We start from the raw sequence: 25,108 nt of genomic DNA on the forward strand, positions 1-25,108 counted from the left end.
TAATACAGTAGAGTCTCACTTATCCAACATAAACGGGCCGGCAGAATGTTGGATAAGCGAATATGTTGGATAATAAGGAGGCATTAAGGAAAAGCCTATTAAACATCAAATTAGGTTATGATTTTACAAATGAAGCACCAAAACATCATGTTTGACAACAAATTTGGCAGAAAAAGTAGTTCAATACGCAGTAATGCTATGTAGTAATTACTGTATTTATGAATTTAGCACCAAATTATCACAATATATTGAAAACATTGACTACAAAAATGCGTTGGATAATCCAGAACGTTGGATAAGCGAGTGTTGAATAAGTGAGACTCTACTGTATTTTAAATGATCTTTTGCATAAACAAAGCTTGCATTCTGAACTACCAGCAAAGGTGTCATTATCTCAGGCAGCTATTTGAACAATTCTGGAATATTTCAGAATTCCAGAATAGGGATGCTCAACCTGTATTTTCAGAAACAAAGCCTACCGCCTTCGTTGAAGTCTGTTCCACGTAAAACATCCGATTCTGACTCTTGGACTGGGAAGTGGTACTGCACGTAGCAGTCGGCCTCTCCCCAGACGGTGGACTGGAGGGGAGTGAGCCCTTTAACGCTCTCAATGTGGATCTCAAAGACGTGCTCCATCAAGCCTTCCTTCTCTTGGTCTGGCCGCTAAATAAGACAAAATTGAATCCCTATGAAAAAGGACAACTACCTGAGGAGGAAAGTCACCAAGGTGCTGTTGTTGATGTGTGCTTTCAGGTCAACTCCAGCTAGTTGAAATCCTTATCCTAATGCTTTCTAGGCATGATTTCTTCTGAAGAGGTTTGCCACTGCCTACTTCTGCAGCGGAGAGAGTATCACTCTATTCCGCTTGGGTTAAACAACCTCTGGAATAATACTGTGTCCAGTTCTGGGAAGTATATTCAGAAGTTGGAAGGTGACCAGAGAAGGGTGATCAATTGATCAAAGGTCTAGAAACCATGAATCCCTTTGAGAAGCGGCTTAGGGAGCTGGGAATGTTTAGCTTGGAAAAGAGAAGGTTGAGGGAGAGGGAATGACTGCCATGTTTAAATCTTGAAAAGAGGTCACGTTGTGGAGGGGGCAGACTAGTTTTCTGCTGCTCTAGATACAGTAGAGTCTCACTTATCCAACGTTCTGGATTATCCAATGCATTTTTGTAGTCAATGTTTTCAATGCATTGTGATATTTTGGTGCTAAATCCGTAAATACAGTAATTACTACATAGCATTCATTTGTAATGAACTCCCTTTTCTGTCAAATTTGTTTTATAACATGATGTTTTGGTGCTTAATTTGTAAAATCATAATCTATTTTGATGTTGAATAGGTTTTTCCTTAATCCCTCCTTATTATCCAACATATTCACTTATCCAACGTTCTGCTGGCCCGTTTATGATGGATAAGTGAGACTCTACTGTACTAAGAAAACAATGTAGGAATGGATTCAAATTGCAGGGAAAGAACCAGGAATTTTGTTTGTAATGTTTTGTCTCTCCCCCCCCCCCCCCCCAGCTTATACATGCGTATTGTATTTCTTCAATTCTAAGACACACCTTTTTCTTCCTTATATAAACATCTCTAAAAATGGGGTGCGTCTTAGAATCGTAGGTGTATCTTTATATCTTTATGAATTTTTGGTGGCAGTAGTTTGGTAGCAGAATGAAGAAGGCGGGGCCAGGAAGACATCTTTCCACCATGTCTCCTGTATCAATTTAATGATATAATGATATATAATAATATTATACTATACTAATATTATAATACATTGTATATACATGTAATATTAATAATAATATTATGATGTAATACAATGTAATAATAATTATAATTCACTATTATAATTGTATATTTATATTACATGCAATATTATTAATAATATTGCGATATAGTTGTATAATGTAATATATTGTATGTACAGTAGAGTCTCACTTATCCAAGCTAAACGGGCCGGCAGAAGCTTGGATAAGCGAATATCTTGGATAATAAGGAGTGATTAAGGAAAAGCCTATTAAACATCAAATTAGGTTATGATTTCACAAATTAAGCACCAAAACATCATGTTATACAACAAATTTGACAGAAAAAGTAGTTCAATACGCAGTAATGTTATGTTGTAATTACTGTATTTACGAATTTAGCACCAAAATATCACGATATATTGAAAACATTGACTACAAAAATGGCTTGGATAATCCAGAGGCTTGGATAAGTGAGGCTTGGATAAATGAGACTCTACTGTATATATACTTGTAAACCGGCCTGAGTCCCCTTCGGGGTGAGAAGGGCGGTATATGAATGTCGCAAATAAATAAATAATAGTTGTATTGAAATTAGGGTGCATCTTACAAATGATGGCATGTAACAATTGAGAAAATATAATATGCTAGGCAGCCCCAGATTGTGAACAGTCTTCAAAAACCACAGCATTCAAAGACTTCCTTGCAGTGGAAAACTGCTATATAGTGATACCTTGACTTAATAATTTGTTCAGTGACCAAGCTCTTATCTCAAAGTGATTTTGTCAATTGAAATGTTATTAATCTGTTCCACCTCCCCAACCCACCCATTTTTGTGTTACAGTGTTCCCTCACTTATCGCTGGGGTTAGGTTCCAGGACCAGCCGCAATAAGTGAAAATCCATGAAGTAGAGACACTATATTTATTTTAATATTTATACATTATTTTAGTAGTTATACACTATTTTAAGTCTTTATCAACTGATTGTGTGTTGATAAATCGCCTCCTACTCCTCCTGTTGCTGCTTGGGCTCCTTTTCTCTCCCTTCGGCTTCTCCTTCCTCCCTTTCTTAGGCTGTAAATTGTAATGTTTTATGATTTATAATAGTCTTTTAGAGTTTATTGAAAAACCGCGAAACAGCGAATCCGCGAGAAGTGAACCGCGAAGTAGTGAGGGAACACTGTATATGTTTTAAATAAGAAAATGTACTTTATAAATAACAAATAATGTATGAATGCACATTGACAGGGAACAAGAAAAAAGAAAGATCAACTTTAAAATGGTAGAAGCACAAGTTGTGGCAAGGAAGCACAAAGTGAAGAGGCAGAAGCATCCTTGCCTTCCTACTGTCCTCATTCCAGCCTCTCCACCTCTTTTGCTCTCTCTCTTCATAAGTCAGACCAGGAATAAAAACCACACAAAATCAATTAACTCAAAGTTCTTCAAAGCAGACCAGGGCAAAGCGGACAGCAATCTCCCAAAGTGGACACGAGGCACGGAGGATGCTCCCTGGAAGTCCTAAAGCTCTTAACTCAAAACACTCTTAAGTTGGGATACTCTTAAGTAGAGGTTTCACTGTAATTTCTCATTGTTTCCTTCGAGAATAAAATCAGTAAAGACTTATATCCGCAATACTGTCCTAATAAAGTTATCTCGGAATACCTTTGGAAGCGGTGCAGCAAGAGGGTCCAGGGCATGCGGTGGGCGTAGAACCACAGCGGGCCCCATCCCTTCTTCGCTCTTGAGCCTCTGCAGGGCTGCAATCTGGTCAGCAGAGCCCATGGCCAGGATGACTGTCAGGCTCCCGTTTTTCTTGCCCGAAAAGACGTCAACCAATGGCATGGTGCCATCCACAGCTAAGACAGGATACTGGGCCTGAAGCAGCAGGCTGGAAATTGTAGGATCTCTGCAGAGGCAGGAAAAGAGACAAGATGACACTTGCATTGTTATGCATCTTAAATTCACAACATCAAGAACCATTAAGCCCAGAGAAGTCTTGCTTTGCAGGGAAGGCAAATCTATGCACATGACACAGAAATGAAGGAGAAACGCCAAGGTGAATGGTTCTTGACTTTAGGGCAGGCATGGGCAAACTTTGGCCCTCCAGGTTTCAACTTCAACTCCCACAATTCCTAACAGCCACTAGGCTGTTAGGGATTGTGGGAGTTGAAGTCCAAAACACCTGGAGGGCCAAAGTTTGCCCATGCTTGCTCTAAGAAAATTCCTTCTCCATTATACCTTTCAACCTCCAAGGATGCTTGCTGTGAAGAAGTGTATAATTATGTTTTGTTTATAGATGATATGTGTATTTGATTTTGGTTAAACAGCCAGGTTTGGCTAAGTTAAAATGGTGAGTATTTAAGTTGACAATATGTATGGGGGAAGGTAGCCATCTTAGACTGCTAGAACAGGTTACCATAGCAACAGGGGCGGAGCCAAACGCCGCCTGGGAAGGAAAAGGGGGAATATTTCAAAACCCAGCAGTTGGTGATTCTCTAGTCACAGGGAAGGATCTGATTCTTGTGTGGAGAATCAGGCTGGCTTAAATAGAGAGATTTGAGTCAGATTTAGGTTGGACCAGACTAGGCAAGTTAGGTGATTTGTCTAGGGTCATTTATAGAGTCTGTGGATTAGGGAACATTAATCCCAGGGGATCCAGGAGGATCAGGGTTTAGTGTAATCCAGAGAAAGAAGTATTTTGAAAGTTTGACCACCTCATATCTGTTTGTAACCATTAAGCGAAGTGCCTTTAGTAAGTTATCTGAAACCATCAAGCTCTGTACCTGCAATAAACTTGTTTTGATTTTATTCAAATCAAGCCTCTGTCATACTCCTAAATTAAGTTAAGTAACATCAACACCTGAAGTAAAACAAATAGAGAAAGCTTATAAGAACCAGTACCATCTGCCTGACGTCTCCATTGGTGGCAGCGAAGAAGAAGATAATCAAACAAATCATTAATTAACATCATCTCTCATAAAACATCTTTATTCATTGGTGGTGTGTGTGTGTGTGTGTGTGTGTGGGATCAGAAAGGTTCCATCTCTGACACACATTCCTGTCAGACACCTCACCTCTGTGCAATTTGGTGGCAAGGCTGAGGGATTCTAAAGGGATTCCATTCCTCTGTCACCCTCAGCATCTCTACATAAATTGGTGGCAGCGGTGGGATTCAAAAGGGATTCCATTCCTCTGCCACATCAAGCCTTTACATAAATTGGTGGCAGCGGTGGGATTCAAAAGGGATTCCATTCTCTGCCACATAAGTTCCTTACACCTGCCACAGGTGTGGGCAAAACATCAGGAAAGAATACATCTGGAACATGGTCATACAGCCCGGAAAACACACAAGCCTTCTCCATTTTTTACGCTCATTACACAAGTGATAAACACACACATAAACATGGGAGTTTAACGGGATGATCTCATGTTAACTTTAATGCTGAACACAGAAAGCTCTCCAGTGTCACTGTTAATCCAGCTCACATATTACTGTATATACTCGAGTACAAGCCTAGTTTTTCAGCCCTTTTTTTAAGACTGAAAAAGCCCCTCTCGGCTTATACTCGGGTGAGGGTCCTGGTTGGCTTATATTTGGGTCAGCTTATACTTGAGAATATGTGGTACATGTATTATTTTTCTCTATTATTATTGGTATTATTACATTTATTATTTTTCTCTATTATTGTTACTACTATTACATTTATTTTAGTCTATTATTATTAATAATACATTTATTATTTCACTCTGATCTTATTATTATTATTGCATTTATTATTTTCCTGTATTATTATTATTATTATTATTATTATTATTATTATTATATGTATTATTTTACTCTATTATTATTAAAAGCATACATAAGCACATTTACATTGAAGAAGATGAGAATAATGATTTGATCAGAGTTGGACAGTCTTATCTTAAATTTGAGCTTTATGTAAATATTCAAAAACATTTAACCTACTGATGCCTCAATTAATGTAATTTTATTGGTATCTATTTTTATTTCTGAAATTTACCACCCTCGGCTTATACTGGAGTCAATGTTTTCCCAGTTTTTTAGTGGTAAAATTAGGTGCCTCAGCTTATATTCGGGTCAGCTTATACTCGAGTATATATGGTAATTACCCGAATACAGAGCGATGCAGATGAAATATTTCTCCTACCTTGAGTAGACACACTGAAATTAATGAGACATAAGGTTGGTTTGGATTAATAAATCTTGTATTTACTAACAAAAGAAGTAAGACACTAGATTCCCACTAGAATGAGTGTCACGACCCAGGCTACAGAGCACCAATAACCATACGCAGAAGCCAGAATCTATCTAATATCTTTATTAAGGAAATATATAAAGTTAGTAAAAGCAAATGCAAAAGATAGTCCAGAAGCAGACCTTTCAGGAAAGGTCAAAATTAGTCCAAAGAAATAATGTCCAATATGAAATATTAAGGTCCAAAGTTGTAATCCAATAACCGAAACACTCACTTTGCCAAGCAAAGTGAGGGGAGATGACAAGGTCCTTTAGTCCATAAAACTTGAGCGTGGCTAGGAAATAACTTGATCTTGAACGTGGAACAAGGTAACTAAGAACAAGAACAAGGTCCGTGGAATAACTTGATAAATCCGTGGAACAAGGCAAGGATTGATCCTGGGAAACTAGGCAAAGTCCGTAGATAAACAAGGCTGGGAAGCAAGGCGAAGGCTGGATAGCAAGGCAAGGCTTGAGCAGGAGCGAGGCTTGAACCGGAGCGCGCTGTCCAGACACAACTCGCTCCGTAGGCTGACGAATTGACTCCGCGAAGTTGCTACGCGGGCAAAACACCTATATAGAGTCCAACTTTCTCACCAAAGCGGTTCTCTGGGAATCAGAAACGAAAGCTAAACTCTGAGACCAGATGTTAAACTCCTTAAAGATTCTCACGAGAACCAGTGTTAATTGGCAACATTCTTAGCTGCTATCCTCGCACTCCTGCGCGAAGCTGAATCCAAACTTCTCTGTTGTTTACAAAACTCCCGGCGCAAGAACACGGGAGAAGTAGGCTCTGGGGTTGTTTGACATACTTCTGGGGCACAACTTTCTTGCAGGTGCAAGGTTCCCAGATCTGCCTGGGAAAGATCTGGCTGAGAGGAATCCAGTTCAGACTGGGAAGGTAAAAAACCCAAGTTTTCATCTTCATCAGGAATTACAATGTCCTGAGCAGGACTACAAGGCCCATGGTTCATCACACTATCCCCCTCCTCAAGGCCCCTCCCAAACTGGGGCCCTCTCCCCGAGGCGCGAGGTCGCGGTTTGGTGGGATAGGTCAGATGAAAGCGACGGGTTAGAACAGGAGCATGGACTGTGGAGGCGTCTTCCCAAGAGCGTTCCTCAGGCCCAAAACCCACCCAGTCAATGAGATATTGTAGGCGGCGGCGATGAAAGCGAGAATCCAAAATGTCCTCAACCTCGAACTCCTCCTCCCCATTCATCAAAACAGGAGGGGGGGCCGGTTGGTCTGTATCAGGACGCACACCATCCGCCGGAAGGAGCAGGGAACGGTGAAACACTGGGTGGATGCGCATTGAACGCGGAAGTTGGAGTTTGAAAGTCACGGGGTTTAATTGCGCCACCACTGGATAGGGGCCGATGAAACGGGCATCTAACTTCCGGCAAGGGCGGTGGGAGGGCAGAAAGCGAGTGGACAGAAAAACCCGATCTCCTACCTTGATTTCAGGGCCCGGCTGGCGGTGTTTGTCAGCGTGGCGTTTATAGTCCTCTTTGGCTTGGTCCAGTTGCTGGAGCAAAAGTTGTTGCACCGCTGTGAGTTCCTGCAGCCAATCCTCTGCTGCGGGAACTTCTGAAGTTTCAATGACAGGGGGAAAGAAACGTGGATGGAAGCCGTAGTTTGCAAAGAACGGCGTTTCTTTTGTAGAAGCTTGAACTCCATTATTGTAGGCAAACTCAGACAGTGGTAACAGAGAAGCCCAATTGTCCTGTTGGTAGTTTACATAACAGCGAAGATACTGCTCCAAAGTGGCATTGGTGCGCTCCGTTTGCCCATCTGTTTGGGGATGATGAGCTGAAGATAAGCGAGAGTCTATGCCCAGTAGTCTTTGTAGTGCCTTCCAAAAACGAGAGGTGAATTGAGATCCACGGTCTGTGACTAAACTCTTGGGCAATCCATGTAGTCTGAAAACATGCTGAAGAAATAGATCCGCAGTTTCTTTGGCCGTGGGGAGGCCTTCGCAGGGAATGAAATGGGCTAACTTGGTGAAAAGGTCCACCACCACTAAGATCGTGGTGAATCCACAGGAAGGTGGTAGGTCAGTGATGAAATCCGCGGAAATTATTTCCCATGGGCGAGATGGGGTAGGAAGGGGGTGTAAAAGCCCTGAGGGCTTTTCCCTTCGTATCTTGGAGCGCTGGCATACTGGGCAGGTGTTGACATATTTTTCTACATCCTTGCGGATCTTGGGCCACCAAAAATCCCTTAGGATCAAATGCATAGTTTTAAATAGTCCGAAGTGTCCTGCTGGTTTGCAGTCATGACACAGGCGAAGCGCTTTTTCCCTGCCCGGTCCGGGTGGGATATAAACATGATTTCTATAGCAGAGCAGCCCATCTTTAAGCGAAAAGGGAAAATGCAGACCTTGGCGAAGTTGGTCCTGCGCCCAGGCATCTGCTTGCTGACTAGCCCTGATTTCTTGAGCACAGATGGGTCCTGGAGTAGGGGAAGTTGAACCAATGGGAATGGATTTGGTGTTCCCCACCGTGAGCGTGGCAAAGTTCTCGGGTTGTAGCAGTTGGGATTCAAAGGTCTCCTTGCGTCCTGCAGCGTATTCCGGTTTACGTGACAGGGCGTCTGCTTGCTTGGTTTGGGCTGGGGTCACATAATGGATCTGGAAGTTGAAACGTTCAAAGAATAAAGCCCAACGTTGCTGCCTCTGGTTTAGTTTGCGGGCAGTCCTTAGGTGTTCTAGATTACGATGATCAGTGTGGACTTCAATGGGAAATTTGGCCCCTTCTAGCCAATGTCTCCAAGTTTCAAAAGCTGCCTTTATGGCCAGTAGTTCTTTTTCCCAAATGGTATAATTTTTTTCTGGTGTGGTCAGTTGACGGGAGTAAAAGGCACAGGGATGAAGGTGGTCTCCCACCGGTTGTAAGAGTACAGCCCCAATTGCCACATCCGAGGCGTCCGCTTGCACAACAAAAGGGGTTCCAGGATTTGGGTGCTGTAGAATTGGCTGGGAGGTGAATAGTTTCTTTAGTTGCTGGAACCCTTTCTCTGCTTGATCAGTCCAGCGGAAGGGCTGTTTTCCACGGATGCAGCTAGTGATTGGGTCAGACCAGTGGGCAAAATCTGGAATGAACTTGCGGTAATAATTCGCGAACCCCAAGAAACGCTGCACCTCTTTCTTGTTAGTTGGCGCCCGCCAGTCCAATACTGCTGAAACCTTGGCTGGATCCATGGAGAGCCCTAAAGGCGAGATGCGGTAACCAAGGAAATCTACCTCTTGTAGATCAAAGGCGCATTTTTCCAGTTTGGCATAAAGTCCATGATCCCGCAATCGTTGTAACACCATTTTGACGTGGTTCTCATGTTCTGATTGTGATCTAGAAAACACCAAAAAATCGTCCAGGTAGATTATCAAGAACCTGTCCAGATAGTCCTGAAAAATGTCATTGACAAAATGCTGGAACGTTGCGGGGGCTCCGCATAAACCGAAATTCATAACTCGGGACTCGAATAATCCGAATTTGGTCTGGAAGGCGGTCTTCCACTCGTCCCCTTCCCTGATGCGAACTAAGTTGTAAGCCCCCCGAAGATCCAGCTTGGTGTAAACCTTGGCTCCTCGAAGCCGATCCAGTAGATCCGAGATTAAGGGCAGGGGATAGCTGTTCCGCTTGGTGATATTGTTCAATGCTCTGTAGTCCACCACCAATCGTAGTTCCCCTGACTTCTTCTTCACAAACATCACTGGAGAGGCGGCTGGGGATTGAGAGGGTCTGATGAATCCCTTGCGAAGGTTTGTCTCTAGGAATTCCCTGAGAGCTTCTTGCTCTGGTTCAGTCAGGGAGTAGAGATGCCCTCGCGGGATCGGGGCCCCCTCCACCAAGTCAATGGCACAGTCATAAGGTCTATGTGGGGGTAATTTCTCGGCTTCTTTCTCATTGAATACATCCCAATACTCGGAGTACTTCTTTGGCAAGGTGATGATGGGCTCGGTGTCTGTGGCATGGCATACCTTGGCTACGAGGCAATGGTTTTGGCAGTACGGTGAAGCAAACTGCAGTTCTCTGTTGGACCAGGAGATGTTAGGGTCGTGGAGAGTCAGCCATGGAATTCCCAAAATCACAGGGAAATGGGGAACCTCGGTAACAAAGAAGGAAATCTCTTCCATATGTTCTCTTATCCACATCCTGGTGGGTTCCGACCATTGACTTACGGGGCCCGTCTTGAGGGGGCGGCCGTCTATGGCTTGCACCACACGGGCATTCTTGAAATCATGATATTGTAATCCCAGAGAGTCGGCATACTCTCTATCAATGAAGTTGTTGGTAGCTCCAGAGTCTATCATGGCGTGGATCATGACGGGTCCCCTTTTTGCTGACCATAATGTGACCACGAGAAGGAACAGGACCCCGGTTGGCGGCTCTTGAATGGATTTTTTGACCGGGTTGGCGAGCCTCTCTACACCCGGTCGTTGGCTTCCCCCGCCGGCTGTGTGCCAGTCGGCTCAGACGTCTTCGTCTCCGTGGAGGACGCCGCCGCAAGCCGGGCGGCAGGCTTCCCCTTGGCTGGGCACTCTCTGGCGAAGTGGCCCCCGTTCCCGCAGTACCAACAGAGGTTTAAGCGTTGACGACGGGCCTTCTCGGCGGCATCTAGTCTGGGACGCACATTGCCCAACTGCATCGGCACCTCCTCGCCTCCTCTGGGGTATGGGGTTGGCGGTGGGGGTCTCCACGCTGGACGTGGCTGAACGCTGGCGGGAGCGGGGGGTTTTGCCCCGGCTCTACTGCCCTGGCCTCGAACCCACTGTTTCCTGTTGGCAATCATGACTTCAGCCCGTAAACATTGATCAATGAGTGCCTCGAGGGTCTGGGGAGGATCCACCTTGGAGATTTCTTCCAGCATTTCAATGTTGAGACCCTCCCGGAATTGTCCTCTGAGGGCTACATCGTTCCAGCCGGTGTTGTGGGCCAGCACTCGGAACTCGGCTATATACTGAGACATAGGTCTGTCTCCTTGGAAAAGGCGACGGAGTTTGTGGCCGGCTGCCTCCAAATTGTCCTCGATTCCCCAAGTCTCCTTGAGGTGGTCCAAGAAATGTTGCGCTGATCTTAGGTGTGGAGAGGCTTGGTCGAACAGTGCCGTCGCCCAGGTGGCCGCTGGCCCGTCTAGAAGACTGTAAACCCATGCCACTTTGATGTCTTCTTGGGGAAACTCGGCATCACGGGCCTCTAGATAAGCTTGACATTGGCGACGGAAAACATGAACCTTGGAAGCTTCTCCAGTAAACTTGGTAGGCAACGCCATGGCCGGGAGGCGGATTCCGCGCTCCCGCAAGCCCTTTATTTCTCCATCCTGGGCGTTGAGTCTGTCGCGGATGCGATCCACTTCGTCCTTGCTGATGGTGTAGCTCAGTGGCTGCCCACCGGGTACGGTTCCGGTAGACATTCTGGCCAAGGTTAATTGGTGCTTAGGGTGGCGGAGTCAAACTGTCACGACCCAGGCTACAGAGCACCAATAACCATACGCAGAAGCCAGAATCTATCTAATATCTTTATTAAGGAAATATATAAAGTTAGTAAAAGCAAATGCAAAAGATAGTCCAGAAGCAGACCTTTCAGGAAAGGTCAAAATTAGTCCAAAGAAATAATGTCCAATATGAAATATTAAGGTCCAAAGTTGTAATCCAATAACCGAAACACTCACTTTGCCAAGCAAAGTGAGGGGAGATGACAAGGTCCTTTAGTCCATAAAACTTGAGCGTGGCTAGGAAATAACTTGATCTTGAACGTGGAACAAGGTAACTAAGAACAAGAACAAGGTCCGTGGAATAACTTGATAAATCCGTGGAACAAGGCAAGGATTGATCCTGGGAAACTAGGCAAAGTCCGTAGATAAACAAGGCTGGGAAGCAAGGCGAAGGCTGGATAGCAAGGCAAGGCTTGAGCAGGAGCGAGGCTTGAACCGGAGCGCGCTGTCCAGACACAACTCGCTCCGTAGGCTGACGAATTGACTCCGCGAAGTTGCTACGCGGGCAAAACACCTATATAGAGTCCAACTTTCTCACCAAAGCGGTTCTCTGGGAATCAGAAACGAAAGCTAAACTCTGAGACCAGATGTTAAACTCCTTAAAGATTCTCACGAGAACCAGTGTTAATTGGCAACATTCTTAGCTGCTATCCTCGCACTCCTGCGCGAAGCTGAATCCAAACTTCTCTGTTGTTTACAAAACTCCCGGCGCAAGAACACGGGAGAAGTAGGCTCTGGGGTTGTTTGACATACTTCTGGGGCACAACTTTCTTGCAGGTGCAAGGTTCCCAGATCTGCCTGGGAAAGATCTGGCTGAGAGGAATCCAGTTCAGACTGGGAAGGTAAAAAACCCAAGTTTTCATCTTCATCAGGAATTACAATGTCCTGAGCAGGACTACAAGGCCCATGGTTCATCACAATGAGCCAAAAATGATGTTTTTGTCAAATGTTGAGGTAAATATTCTATTTCTTCTGTTTCATAAGCACATTCTATATTTATTTTACAGGCAGAGTTAAGATTACTAATCAGACATAATCAGTCATCTGGGAATGGCTCTGTCTTTATCAGGTTCATTCTACCTTACAAATTTCATCTGTAAGTTTGTTAAGTCAAGTATATTTTGGGAAAACAGCACTCTGGTATAAATCCATCTGGTCCTAAACTTCTATTAACCATTAATGTTGTAATTGCTATAGGAATCCTATATATATGAACGGATGCTTCTATACCAATGGGATCTCCATTTGGTAACTTCTTAGGGCATATTTCCGCCGAAGTACCTGCATTTTGGAACATCCAAGGGACAGGAGGTCATTGCAACAGGATGGAATAGGGTAACGGGGAACAACTGTTGCAGCCACTGTTCAAAAGCGTATGTGTTTATGTATCATCATCACCATCATCATCATCATCACAACTCCAACTGCTGGGATTAACAGCTGCCAAGTGTAGTGGGTGAGGCATGTAGCTAAATGTGTGGAGCATTATGTTCCGCATGCAACAAAGATAGTTCATGGTCAATCTTATGCCAGGAAACCGATTGAATATAGAAAAAAGAAGAAGTGCAAAGCAAATATCTGCCAGATTAATAAAGAAAAAAAAAGGAAGGCCTTTTTTACTTGAATGAAACGTAGAACTGATGCAGCGGCAGTTTCACCAGTCCCAGCAGCCTGTCTCCTCCAGGGCTGTGCACCTTATTCCAGGCTTCGATGACCATTACATTATTTTTCAGCCTCTCCAAATATTTGGAAGTTAAGGAAATAGGTGTTACCTAGAGATATGGTCAGAAGGACAGCAGAGCAGTTTTAGCCTTTGCAGTTGCAGAAACAAGGATGACAACAGATAAACAGCAAACACAGGACTATCTGCAGGCCCTTGGAATAGACAGAGCCAACACAATGGTTTTACTTTGCTCTTTACTATAGTTGTACCTCTACATTTGCAGGTTAAGCATTTACATATTTGCTTATCTGTTGATTACTACGTTTGGCACATCCCCTCCGCTGCTGCTCCATATACAACTGAAAAAATACATCAACTCTAGGCATTTCTAGATCCTTCCATGAGAAACAGGCTATAGAATTGAGCGGGAGGATCTAGAAATAACAACAACAACAACAACAACAACAACTTTATTTATACCCCACCACCATCTCCCCGAAGGGACTTCGGGCGGCTCACAAAAGTATTCAAGTGCAGCATATAAAATACACAGTACGTAAGTATAAAAATAATAACACATACAATTATAACAACAACCACAACAGACACACATAACATCACAAAAATAAAATTGTTCAAATTTATAAAAACATAGAAACACCTGTGGGTAAAACTGGCTGCCAGCAATAACGAACTAAAGTGCCAATGTAAATAGTTAATCCATATATGGACCCATTTCATTCTACTTAGTCAAAGGCCTGTTTAAAAAACGTTTTTTAGGTTGGATCGAAAGGTTTGAAGAGTGGGAGCTAATCTAATCTTTCCTGGGAGGGCATTCCAGAGCTGGGGAGCCACCACCGAGAAGACCCTCTCATCCCCACCAACCGTATATGAGACAGTGGTGGGACCGAGAGAAGGGCCTCCCCGGCAGATCTCAAAGCCCACGCTGTTCATAGAAAGAGATGCAGCCTTTAAGATAGGTTGGACCCAAAGAATATAGGGCTACTAGCTGTGCCCGGCCACGCGTTGCTGTGGCGAAGTATGGTGGTATGGGAAATAAAGTATTGAGGAATTGGTGGTAGTTAAGGTACAGGGTAAAGGTTTTCCCCTGACATTAAGTCCATTATAAATGAGTTATATAGCTGTGTGGTAGGGCCTTGAGTCTACACTGCTATATAATCCAGTTAAAATAAGATAATCTGTGGAAGAGGCCTAAGTGAGGCCTAACTCTGCCTGTTCCCTGGGCTGAGTGGGTTGCAAGGAGCCCAAGTGGGCGGAGCTTAGCCTTCTAACTGGCAGCAATTGGATAAAAACAATTATTCCTCTCCCTCTAATTAGGACTTTATTTTTTATTTTTTGTTGTATGAACATAGAGCCATAGATGAGGGGTTGTCCTGCCAAGTTTAGTGTTTCTGGGATGTGTAGTTTTGTTGTTTTGTCCTAGGCTGAAATTTCATTACTCTATATATATATATAGATAGCCCAAAGGTGCTCTGTTGAGTTAAAAAACAACACAGTGTGCCTATATTAATGTTTTTATTACTTTTGTAGGGATGCTGTGTCCCTAAATCCCTCAAAAGTTGAAGGCTGATTGTATTTATATTTCCAAATGTGTTTATTTTAAATTTGTTTTAAAAGCTTACCTGTCACTTCTCAATTCATCAGGGCTTCTGATATAATGCACCAACAGATACAAACATTTTAAAGATTTATTCTTCAAAAAAAGAACATTTAAAAACAGACTGAAACATCTCCTAGAATAGTTTTCAGACAAGTTTAGAAATTTTTAATTAATATCCAAGGAGTAGCCAGATTTTGGCCTTAGCTGCAATGGTCTAAAAATCTATGATCTTAAATACTAAGGTCAAAATCCAATGGTATGTATGTATGTAAATCCTATTGATTCAATGCTGCCTTTCTGGCTGGTCTTAACAATTAGATTTAGGCTTAACAAATGACAAGCTGTAGTCATTGAAAGACGATGTTATAATTCATCAATCAATCTTCACATTGTCATAAGACTCTTTATAGCTTTTAATCATGGCTTGATTTTTTTTAAAATCCTGGGGTTCTCCTTATTATAGAAAGACAACTGGTTTCAAAAATTTAATTAAGAAACTAAATATACAAAGTTGCTGTAGATGTATTGTCGAAGGCTTTGCTGTAGATTAGGTATGGGCAAACTTCAGCCCTCCTCCAGGTGTTTTGGACTTCCAACTCCCACAATTCCTAACAGCCTACCAAAATTGGAATTCCAAAACACCTGGAGGAGGGTTGAAGTTTGCCCATGCCTGCTGTAAATGCTTTCCACTCTTCCGTGTTATGCTATTCTGAATTTTGCAAGCAAGGACCTAGGTCTGTGCCCTATGGTTGAGAAGAGGACTGCTACCAAGTGATAGTGTTCTTATGTCAGGCCTGTGGGGCTTTGATTTGGTCAACAAATAACCACTTTTGTCATTGATTAAGGCCTGGAGTATTGATGACTCCTGAAAATATCCATCATGTATTGAGGTAAAAAGGAATAACAAGTACTGGGTCTGTATCTTATTTCAAGGAATGATGAGTAATACATAATATAAACCAATTTTTCGTTGTTTCATCTATTTTATGTATGGATTTCAACAGCATAAGACAGGAAATGCACAACTTGCCTGGGAAAAATGGAAGGTGGGTTGGGTGGTGCCCCAGATGACAGCCGACCTTGTTGCTTCTTTGGTGTTGAAGAGTTTGCAGTTCAAATACACGTTGCAAGAGCCAAGGAGTCCAGCCTCTCGAGGAACAAAGACCTGACCCTCTGGGATCATTAGCAGGACATGCAGCAACAAGCCTTCCTCTTCCAAGTCACTGATCTGGGCCAGGAGGTTACGGGAAACGGGTCTGGGTCCTAAATACTGGCTCGATTCAACACTGGGCTTTTCTGATGTCTCCAGTGTTCTCTTGAGGAACTGGCCACTACTTTGCTTCAGGAGCTGGGGGCTTTCAGCAGATCTGGGGCTCTTGTCAGCATTTTGGAACTTGACCCCAGGGCTTCGAACAGAGTAAACTGGAGCTTGCGAAGCCACATTCACTGCCCTGGTACTGGTGGCAGAGAAGTCTTTGTTGTCAGCAGCCAGTTCCAACGACACCTGTCATATAAAATTAAAAATATCACGTCAAGGGTGTTGGTGTATTTTGGGTGTAAGGGTGACATGATGAATCAAGTGTTTTTACTGTTGGAGGTTTGCAACTGTGTATTCCAGACATGTTTTCCAGCAGCACAAGCGTTAACGGCAAGTCAGTTTGAGTGATAGCCTGCCGAGCCAATAGGTCGTGACTTCCGGTCTCAGCAGACTTTCGGCATTCTGCTGTGGAATGTGCTGTTATCGGCAGTGTGAACTTTGCTGATCGGCAAAGAGTGAGGATGTGCTTTGCCTTGCTTAGGAAAGTATGGGTCCTATGAGCGATTGACTTTGTAACTTGTAAATAGTTTGTATATATAATAAAGTCTTAGAACCGCTGCGTACAGCTGATTAACGACTGTGGTGTCGTTTGTCAGTGCTGCTTATCCAGATGGGCAAGCAGTCTGACTGAGGATGGATTGGTGAGAGGCCTGGATCACCGATAAATCAGGGTGGTGTAGAGCTGATTTAACCCCTGGATAAAGGGCACCAAATCCTGTTTGATCTTGGAAGTTAAGGAGGGTCAGAACTGGTCAGGATTTGGATGGGAGGCTGCCAGCAAAAAACAAACACAGAAAGTTGTATTTCAGGTGAAGGAAGGAACTGGCAAAAAGGTATAGTAATCCTTGCCTAAGAAAATTCCATGCAATTAAATGGATTTGCTGTAGGTCCCATGTGTGAAACTCAAGGCCCAAATACAGTACAACATATTATTTTATGTGGCCTTCCAGATGCTGGATTACAACTCCTGTATTCCTCATCATCAGGTAAAAGCTGTGAAGCAGTAACATCTGGAATGCCAGGCTTTAGCACAGCAGGTTAATCACCAATCTGCAATAAATCTTGCCAACCAGAAGGTTGAGAATTCAAAGCCTGGGTCAGGATGAGCTCCTGATCTTTAGCCCAGCTTCTGCCTACCTAGCAGTTTGGAAACAAATATGAGTAGATAAATATGAACCACATTAGAGTGGGGAGGTATTTAGGCTTGGCATTTCGATCAGAAAAAGGAGGAATTTTACGAACAAAGAAAGCTCTTTGGCAGGGAGGTAGAGTGACAGCAGCCCCCGGTGGAACTGAGCACAACCTCCAAAGATGCCAAAAGATGGGAAAGACTATATATTTATAATGTGTTGTCGAAGGCTTTCATGGCCAGGATCACAGGGTTGTTGTATGTCTTTCGGGCTGTGTGGCCATGTTCCAGAAGTATTCTCTCCTGACGTTTCGCCCACATCTATGGCAGGCATCCTCAGAGGTTGTGAGGTATGGATAAATTGAGTAAGGAAAGGAAAGAATATATATCTGTGTATAGTCCAAGGTGTGGCATATTATATATATTAATATATAAATATTATATATTTATAATAGTGTGTGTGTATATATATAAAAATTATTTGTGGTCTGTCTTGTCATTGTCATAACCGGCATTGAATGTTTGCCGTATACGTGTTCTGAGATCCACCCTGAGTCTCCTTCGGGGTGAGAAGGACAGAATATAAATACTGTAAATAAAGAAGTAAATAAATAAATGGTTCTTTATGGATAGGGTGCCTGATGTAAAATTGCCTTTTCACCTTTTCCCAACCTCAGAGCCACAAAAGCTGTTGGGCTGCAATTGCGATTATCCCCAGTCCACATGGTGATGAGATTTGTTGTTCAATAACTTCTGGGATCTGAGCTGGATAAAAAACTATAGAGCATTGACTACTATACAAAAAAGATATATCTGGCTTTTTCTATCCACTGAGATTTGTAGTGAGAACATTTTAAATAAAATTGGTGAATAATCAAATTTGCAAAAGACAAGCCACAAATGGGTATGGATTATTCTAATATCAATTCTTAATGGCTAGGTCGATTTGACAAATTCAGTGTTTTAAAACCTTAAAAATGACAATAGAGTACCCAAGGATTGAATTATAAGGAGCAATAATACTTAAATCAACACAGAAGCAAACTATGTACCTTTAAAGGGCCCAGTTGGGCTGGGACACTCCCTTCTTTCACAGGCAAGTCACAATTGACCATCAGAAGCTCAGACTGAATGACATCTCGCAGGGTTAAAGCTGCTGAACCAATCATAAGGGGCTGAAAATAAAAGAACACAGAAGGAGTAGAATGGGTTTGGAACTGGAAAGAGAATGACTAATGAGATCTCATGTCTTGTCTTACACAGCATTAGAGAGTATTGGAAGCCTATGCTGCTCTGAGAGGATGCTTTGCCAAGCTTCTGGTTAAGCAAGTGGGCCTCTCACACAGAAAATAAATGGGTACCATGTCTTGTAGTTGTTTGGCTATGTCAGCTGACTTCATACTTAGAGATAATAACTGTATTGTGTTTGTTTGTTTAGACTTTACCTTTCCCCCATTGCTGCGACTGAACTCATCCCTCTCTCAGAGCACAACTTGAACTCAAAGGCTTGGGGAACTGAAATATACAATCAGCTGTGCTTCTATCAGCTAAAGGGACATGTGAAGACTTAGTGCTGTTTATTCATTTTTGTGAGCATATATCAACTGCGTATAATCAATAAAGTGCCCAGGTTTCATTCTGGCAATCCTGAGGTCTTGTTTGGTTGGGATCTGAGTGAACCATCAGGTCATCAAGCTCATACAAGTGGGAGGAAAATTTGTGCATTTTTCTTTTTAATATTGCATAATATATCATTTTGGGATTTGAGTTTAATATTTTATAATCTTGTATGTTTGGGTTACATATATTGGTCAGCATTACATTGTTTTATATTACATCAGGGTGTGTTTGTGTGCATTTTATCTGGATAATTAGTTTTACAATTGTATTGTAGGGTTTTAATTACTCTTTCCCTCTGTGTGTGTACATGCAGATCACAAGTAAAACAGTCAAAACAGACAGTGCTGCCAATGTCATGTAATGTGCCATGCACATTAATGGCGCTAAACAAACAGTAATAACAATAACAACAACAACAATAATAATAATAATAATAACACAACACACCAGACATCACAGTTGTGGAAAAGAAAAAGGTTTGGATCATTGATGTTGCCATCCCAGGTGACAGTCGCATTGACGAAAAACAACAGGAAAAACTCAGCCGCTATCAGGACCTCAAGATTGAACTTCAAAGACTCTGGCAGAAACCAGTGCAAGTGGTCCCGGTGGTGATCGGCACATTGGGTGCCGTACCAAAAGATCTCAGCCGGCATTTCGAAACAATAGACATTGACAAAATTACGATCTGCCAACTGCAAAAGGCCACCCGACTGGGATCTGGGCGCATCATCTGAAAATACATCACACAGTCCTAGACACTTGGGAAGTGTTCGACTTGTGATTTTGTGATACGAAATCCAGCATATCTACCTTGTTTGCTGTGTCATAATAATAATAATAATAATAATAATAATAATAATAATAATAATAATAATAATAATAATAATCTGAACTGCACTGTGTTCATGGCACTAGTAGCTCTAATAGTAATTGGGTGACTAGATATGTTTCAAATATCCCAACTGTTCAGAAAGCCACTGTGAGAGCATGGTTTGAACCTGGCTCTCCAAGCAGAACTTGAAGCACTATAAAATATTATCCTCATGTCCTGTCCCAGTTAAATTATTATGAACGATACACAATCAATAATACAGCAAGGAGCCAAGAAGTCCAGCAGAATTAACAGAGATATTTTGCCCAGTTGCAAGTACAGCAGCCACTCCTCACTGGAGATATTCACTGTCTTTCTTTCCACTTTCACGAAAGAGCTGTGCCCAAAACCCTCGCAAAACTGGAAAGACAGCTGTAATCAATGAAGATTAGTAAAGCTATTTCATCCCATAAGCAAGCCTAAAGTCAGAATGAAATGAGTCTAGAGCAACTAAATACCCAGAAAAATAAATTTAAAAGTAATCATTACCTTTCTTTCTGTGCCTTTTTTCATGAATATGTTAAACTCAAGGTCTGAGTTCCACCAGTGAGTTATCATGGAGCCACTGAAGTGAACAGGGAACACGGACCTCTGTTGAAATTTCACCACTGTAAAGGAAAATTGGTTGTGATATAGCATCAGATTTTTATTTCAAGGACATAAAGAAAAAGTGAGGCTGCAAAGTCCCCAAAGATGCATGAAAAACAGATACCAAATGACATATCCAAAACAGATCAGATCTGCCCCTACTATGGGAACAGCTTTTAAATAACAGAATGAAACTAAGATTTCCATTTGAAAAAATTCTAAATCTAGAAAAGTTTGTTTGATTGCTGTAAAAGATAGTTCTTTTGGAAATATTTTGCTTTTCACAGACAACACAGCAAGAAAACACATCTGTGGTGGGGACAGAGCATCATATTAAGAAATGTACACTAGCAAAGTATTGAATGATCCTGTTCCACGACTTTTATGCAATAAAATAGGCCTGGGAAAACTAGCACAGGCTTTTCTACACTCCCCATCATCAGTCAAAATATTTTCCCTATTCTTTTTGAACCAATGAATAATCACAATATCGGTTCATTTTCTGACTACATATTCCAAATATTCCAGTTCTCTTAAGCCAAGAGTGGACGACATATTGGTCTCCATATCTTTTTTGGTAGGAGTTGGGAGTCCAGCAACCTCTGCACACCTTCTATTTGCTTACTCTTTTCTTAAGACAAACTATTGAACCTTCTTTCATTCACAAGGCAATCTTCAACACAGAATAATCTTCCTAACAATATCAATTAATCTTTTTCCTGCTAAAGGCTTGCAGCTGCATAGATATTATTCAACATAATTTGATTTAAAAAAAATAACTACAGTATTGCCCTCTTTTCTCAATATCCACTGTTTCTAAAAAATATTCCCCTCACCAGAATAATTTGTAGGCCTCTCTGCCTGCTTTTCCTGAACAGGAGCATTACTTTCTCCATTTTCTTTCAAGAAAATAACTATAGACAGAGAAATACTGAAAATGCTTCTCACGACATGATCCTCCAATCATCTGGCCTTGAAGAGACCAGCAGTGATGGATTTAGGCAAGTACCATATCACCTGAATGATGCTGATTGTAAAATTTCACAAATACAGCTTGTGGAAATACCCAGTTCTTTTTGAGATACATGACTAGGATATCTTTTTAAATTAGTGGATTTAGTACTACCAGATTGGTATTGAAGATCTGTTCTGAAGTCAAGTCTTGACTGAGACATGGATGGGAAAATTCTGAGAGGATGGGCATTAATTAAGTGCATGGTTATTAAGGGTCTGTGAAATATTTATACAATCTCCTGTTGGAAAGATAAGACATTTAAAAAGATGCACAACTTGAATATTCATGGAAGCAACATAATCCAAAATCCAGAGTTCTCACCACTGTAGTAATTCCCATGGCAAGGGATGCAGGAAGTATGGGAGAAGAAGGGAGAAGGTTCCAACCCAGGCTTACCTTCCCCAGAGATCTTGCTGGAAGCTACCCGAACGACTTCCGTTGTTATGGCACCCTGCCCTGCGCCCGTCTTTAAAGTGCCTACTGGAAAGTGAAACTCCACAAAGTATGTCCTGTAGAAAGAAAGGAAGAAAAGATAAGACACTGACCTAGCCAATGACTACCATCAGTGAAACAGAGTGAAATAGACATTAACAGCCAGAGGAAAGGTGGACACGTTTTAGATATTCTGTAGGCTGTTAGGAATTGTGGGAGTTGAAGTCCAAAACACCTGGAGGGCCAAAGTTTGCCCATACCTGGTGTAGCGGTTTAAGTGCTGGACTAAGGTCCTGGAGGGCAGGGTTTAAATCCCCATTCGACAGCACAGACCCACTCTGGTAGCCATGCACAAGTTGCACTCTCTTGGCTTCGGAGGAAGGCAAGGGAAAACTCCCTCTGAATACATTCTGCCAAGAAAACCACATGTCTTAGGGTCACCATATGTTCTGTCTAAGGGTCACCATGTGCCAGAAATGACTTGAAGGCACATATTAACAATAACAGAAAGTCTTGGAGGATCCAAGGATAGAAAATTGGCACTGGGACACATGAGAATCTCATACAAATAAGGTGGGCCAGTGATATATGTTAGTGTGTTTTATTGTTATTGAGTAAAATGTTAGATCAATTGTATGATGTTGGATTGTGCATCTGTGTTCCGGCAAGCTTTCCAGCAGTGCAAGAGTTAATTACATGCCAGCCCTGATTGATAGCTTGCAGGGCCAATGGGTCAAGACTTTGTCTCAACTGTGGGACTAGAGGACTAGAGACTTGGCGGCTTGGTGAACAGACGTGCCATGCTTTTCCCTTGCTGGGGAACATGTGACCGGAGAGTGATGGTGTTTGGAGTTGTATATAGTCTTGTAAATAAAGCCTAGTACCGCTGGGATCAGCAATAAATCTACGACTGAGGTGTCTTTGTCAGTGCTACTTTTGCCTGCTGCTTAAGTGGTCTGATGGATGAGGAGAAGGTCATCAAGTTAGGGCGACGGTTGTTTCTTATCTCTCCACCTGGCTCCTGCTCCTGCCCTGCACCGCCCTGACAATATATGCCAAGGTTTGGTCCCTGAACTCTCTGTGGATACCAAAATGCTCAAGTCCCATTACAGGCAACGGCATAGTAAAATGGCATCCTTTATACAAAATGAGAAATCAAAGTTTGCTTTGTGTATTAAAAAATGTCAAGCTGTGAATACAGAGTCCTTAGATACAGAAGGCTGACTGTGCTATAAATAAATACGTATCCAAAGCTCTGCTCATGTTTCCCGGTGCCATCCAGATTGCAAGGAAGTGGTAGTGTGGGGAGTGAAACATCTAACCCCATACTAGCTGCTCATATCTGGGCTTCCAAAGCAAGAGCTATTTTATTTAAACCATCCCATCAGTTATGAAAACCAGAGCACTTCTAGAATCATAGAATAGTAGAGTTGGAAGAGACCTCATGGGCCATCTAGTCCAACCCCCCGCTAAGAAGCAGGAAATCGCATTCAAAGTACCCCCGACAGATGGCCATCCAGCCTCTGCTTAAAAGCTTCCAAAGAAGGAGCCTCCACCACAGTCTGGGGGAGAGAGTTCCACTGCCGAACAGCCCTCACAGTGAGAAAGTTCTTCCTGATGTTCAGGTGGAATCTCCTTTCCTGTAGTTTGAAGCCATTGTTCCGTGTCCTAGTCTGCAGGGCAGCAGAAAATAAGCTTGCTCCCTCCTCCCTATGACTTCCCCATAGTTGCTCTTTTCATCATTTCTGATGAAAAGAGCAACTGCAAGGACTCTTCTTGCTGTGCCAAGCAAATGAGCTACCTTACCTCTTTTTTGCCAGCGTTGGTCGAGGAGGCTTCCCGGCAGAACTTCTTTTGCCTGGGGTGATCTTAGCGCCGTCTTCAAGAGGGATCTTTAAACTCTCCACTACCATTCTTGCTAAGTGGATTCGACTCAGCACTGCCAGCCTGTCAAGACTCAAGTTGACATGTTGTGTTTCCTCGTTTGACTCCGTGGAAGTCTCATGAGGAGGAAGTGGTCTAGAAGGAGAATTGCTGGAGGGAGAAAAAAAGGAAAGACAAGACAAGAAACTAAAACAAGAGTACTGAGCATGTTTCCTCTGAGGGCTGGACTCGATTAAGAGAAGAACTTAGGAAACACATTTTAGTGGCAGGTGGGGCCAAAGATAAACGGTTGAGACCAAAAATACCAACACTGATTGATTGTTTCAAAAGAGAAAACAAACTTCTACAGAAAAGTTATCACAGAGAAGGGAGTACAGCGATTTCAAGAAGCCTAGAGACTAGTCAGGGATCCTAAAGGACTCAATGGTTAATAAAGCTTTCTATTGGGACAGGCCCTCAAACAGAAGCACATTGCAAGATGTTCCACAGTGCTGTGTCAAAATAGTCAAAAGCAACAGTTTTACCTGGATTTTTTCTTCTTTTTTGCATCTGAAGGACTAGGCTTTGGTGACTTCTGAGATCGCACTTTCTGAGATTGCTTTTGTTTTCCGGAAGAAACAGCACCCTCTTCTTCACTGAGAAAGTCACTTAAACTGCTGTCTGGCTTCTAAAAAAAGACAGAGAATATTTTAAAAGTACTTTCCAGTAAGTTCTCCATATTTGCAGGGTTAGAGACACAAGTCCCCCATGAAAGTGAAAAAAACTGCCAAATAATTAAATTGCGATTTTTTAAACCGAGAGAACGCTCTCTAGAAATGTCTTGATCTTCCAGCATGAATCTACCGCAGGCATGGGCAAACTTGGGCCCTCCAGGTGTTTTGGACTTAAACTCCCACAATTCCTAACAGTTTGTCGGCTGTTAGGAATTGTGACAGTTGAAACCCAAAACTGGAGGGCCCAAGTTTGCCCATGCCTGCTCTACTGTCAATTTCCACTGGAAGCTGAGCAGAGAATCACATTACAGAACTTAGAGATTCCTAGAGACATGTTCTCTCTAGAAATCTCAAGATCCTCCATCATGGCTGGAGGAAACTGACTATAAACCCACCCTAGAGGATCTAGAGATTTCTAGAGATAACATTTTAAATCAAATTTATCAATAATTAAATTCACAGAAGTCCAAACTGCAACTTGGGGGAAGACTTACAATCTCAGAATGCTTTGCTCTTACCTAAAGACTTGTAGTCCAAGGACTGAAGGATAATTAAACCCTCAATTGTTCAATAGTCAAAACATATCACTGTGTTAGCTACTCATGAATGTGGATTGTATAGCTACCACCTTTAAAAATATGTATGTTTTTTGGAAATATGGTCAGCTTGTACTTATGTACACTATATACCTAGCCCATGTATATATCCTATGTACTTCCCTTTCCCTCATTATTCAATTTCTCTGTATAGTATA

General features: G+C 42.4%; 1 protein-coding gene across 1 annotated transcript in view; it reads right to left on the bottom strand.

Moving 5' to 3' along the window:
* Positions 1 to 25,108, bottom strand: part of c2cd3 (C2 domain containing 3 centriole elongation regulator) — an 80,529-nt gene that overhangs the window by 43,255 nt on the left and 12,166 nt on the right. The window contains exons 9-17 of the mRNA XM_062974452.1: positions 24,166 to 24,308; positions 23,564 to 23,791; positions 21,722 to 21,834; positions 20,212 to 20,330; positions 18,281 to 18,403; positions 15,812 to 16,285; positions 13,118 to 13,269; positions 3,414 to 3,657; positions 480 to 663 (exon numbers count right to left, since the gene is read on the bottom strand). Coding sequence (XP_062830522.1) covers positions 480 to 663; positions 3,414 to 3,657; positions 13,118 to 13,269; positions 15,812 to 16,285; positions 18,281 to 18,403; positions 20,212 to 20,330; positions 21,722 to 21,834; positions 23,564 to 23,791; positions 24,166 to 24,308 — 1,780 coding nt within the window. The remainder of the gene's footprint in view (positions 1 to 479; positions 664 to 3,413; positions 3,658 to 13,117; positions 13,270 to 15,811; positions 16,286 to 18,280; positions 18,404 to 20,211; positions 20,331 to 21,721; positions 21,835 to 23,563; positions 23,792 to 24,165; positions 24,309 to 25,108) is intronic.

This window comes from Anolis carolinensis, chromosome 3, assembly GCF_035594765.1.
Source record: "Anolis carolinensis isolate JA03-04 chromosome 3, rAnoCar3.1.pri, whole genome shotgun sequence".
Classification (NCBI taxonomy): domain Eukaryota; kingdom Metazoa; phylum Chordata; class Lepidosauria; order Squamata; family Dactyloidae; genus Anolis; species Anolis carolinensis.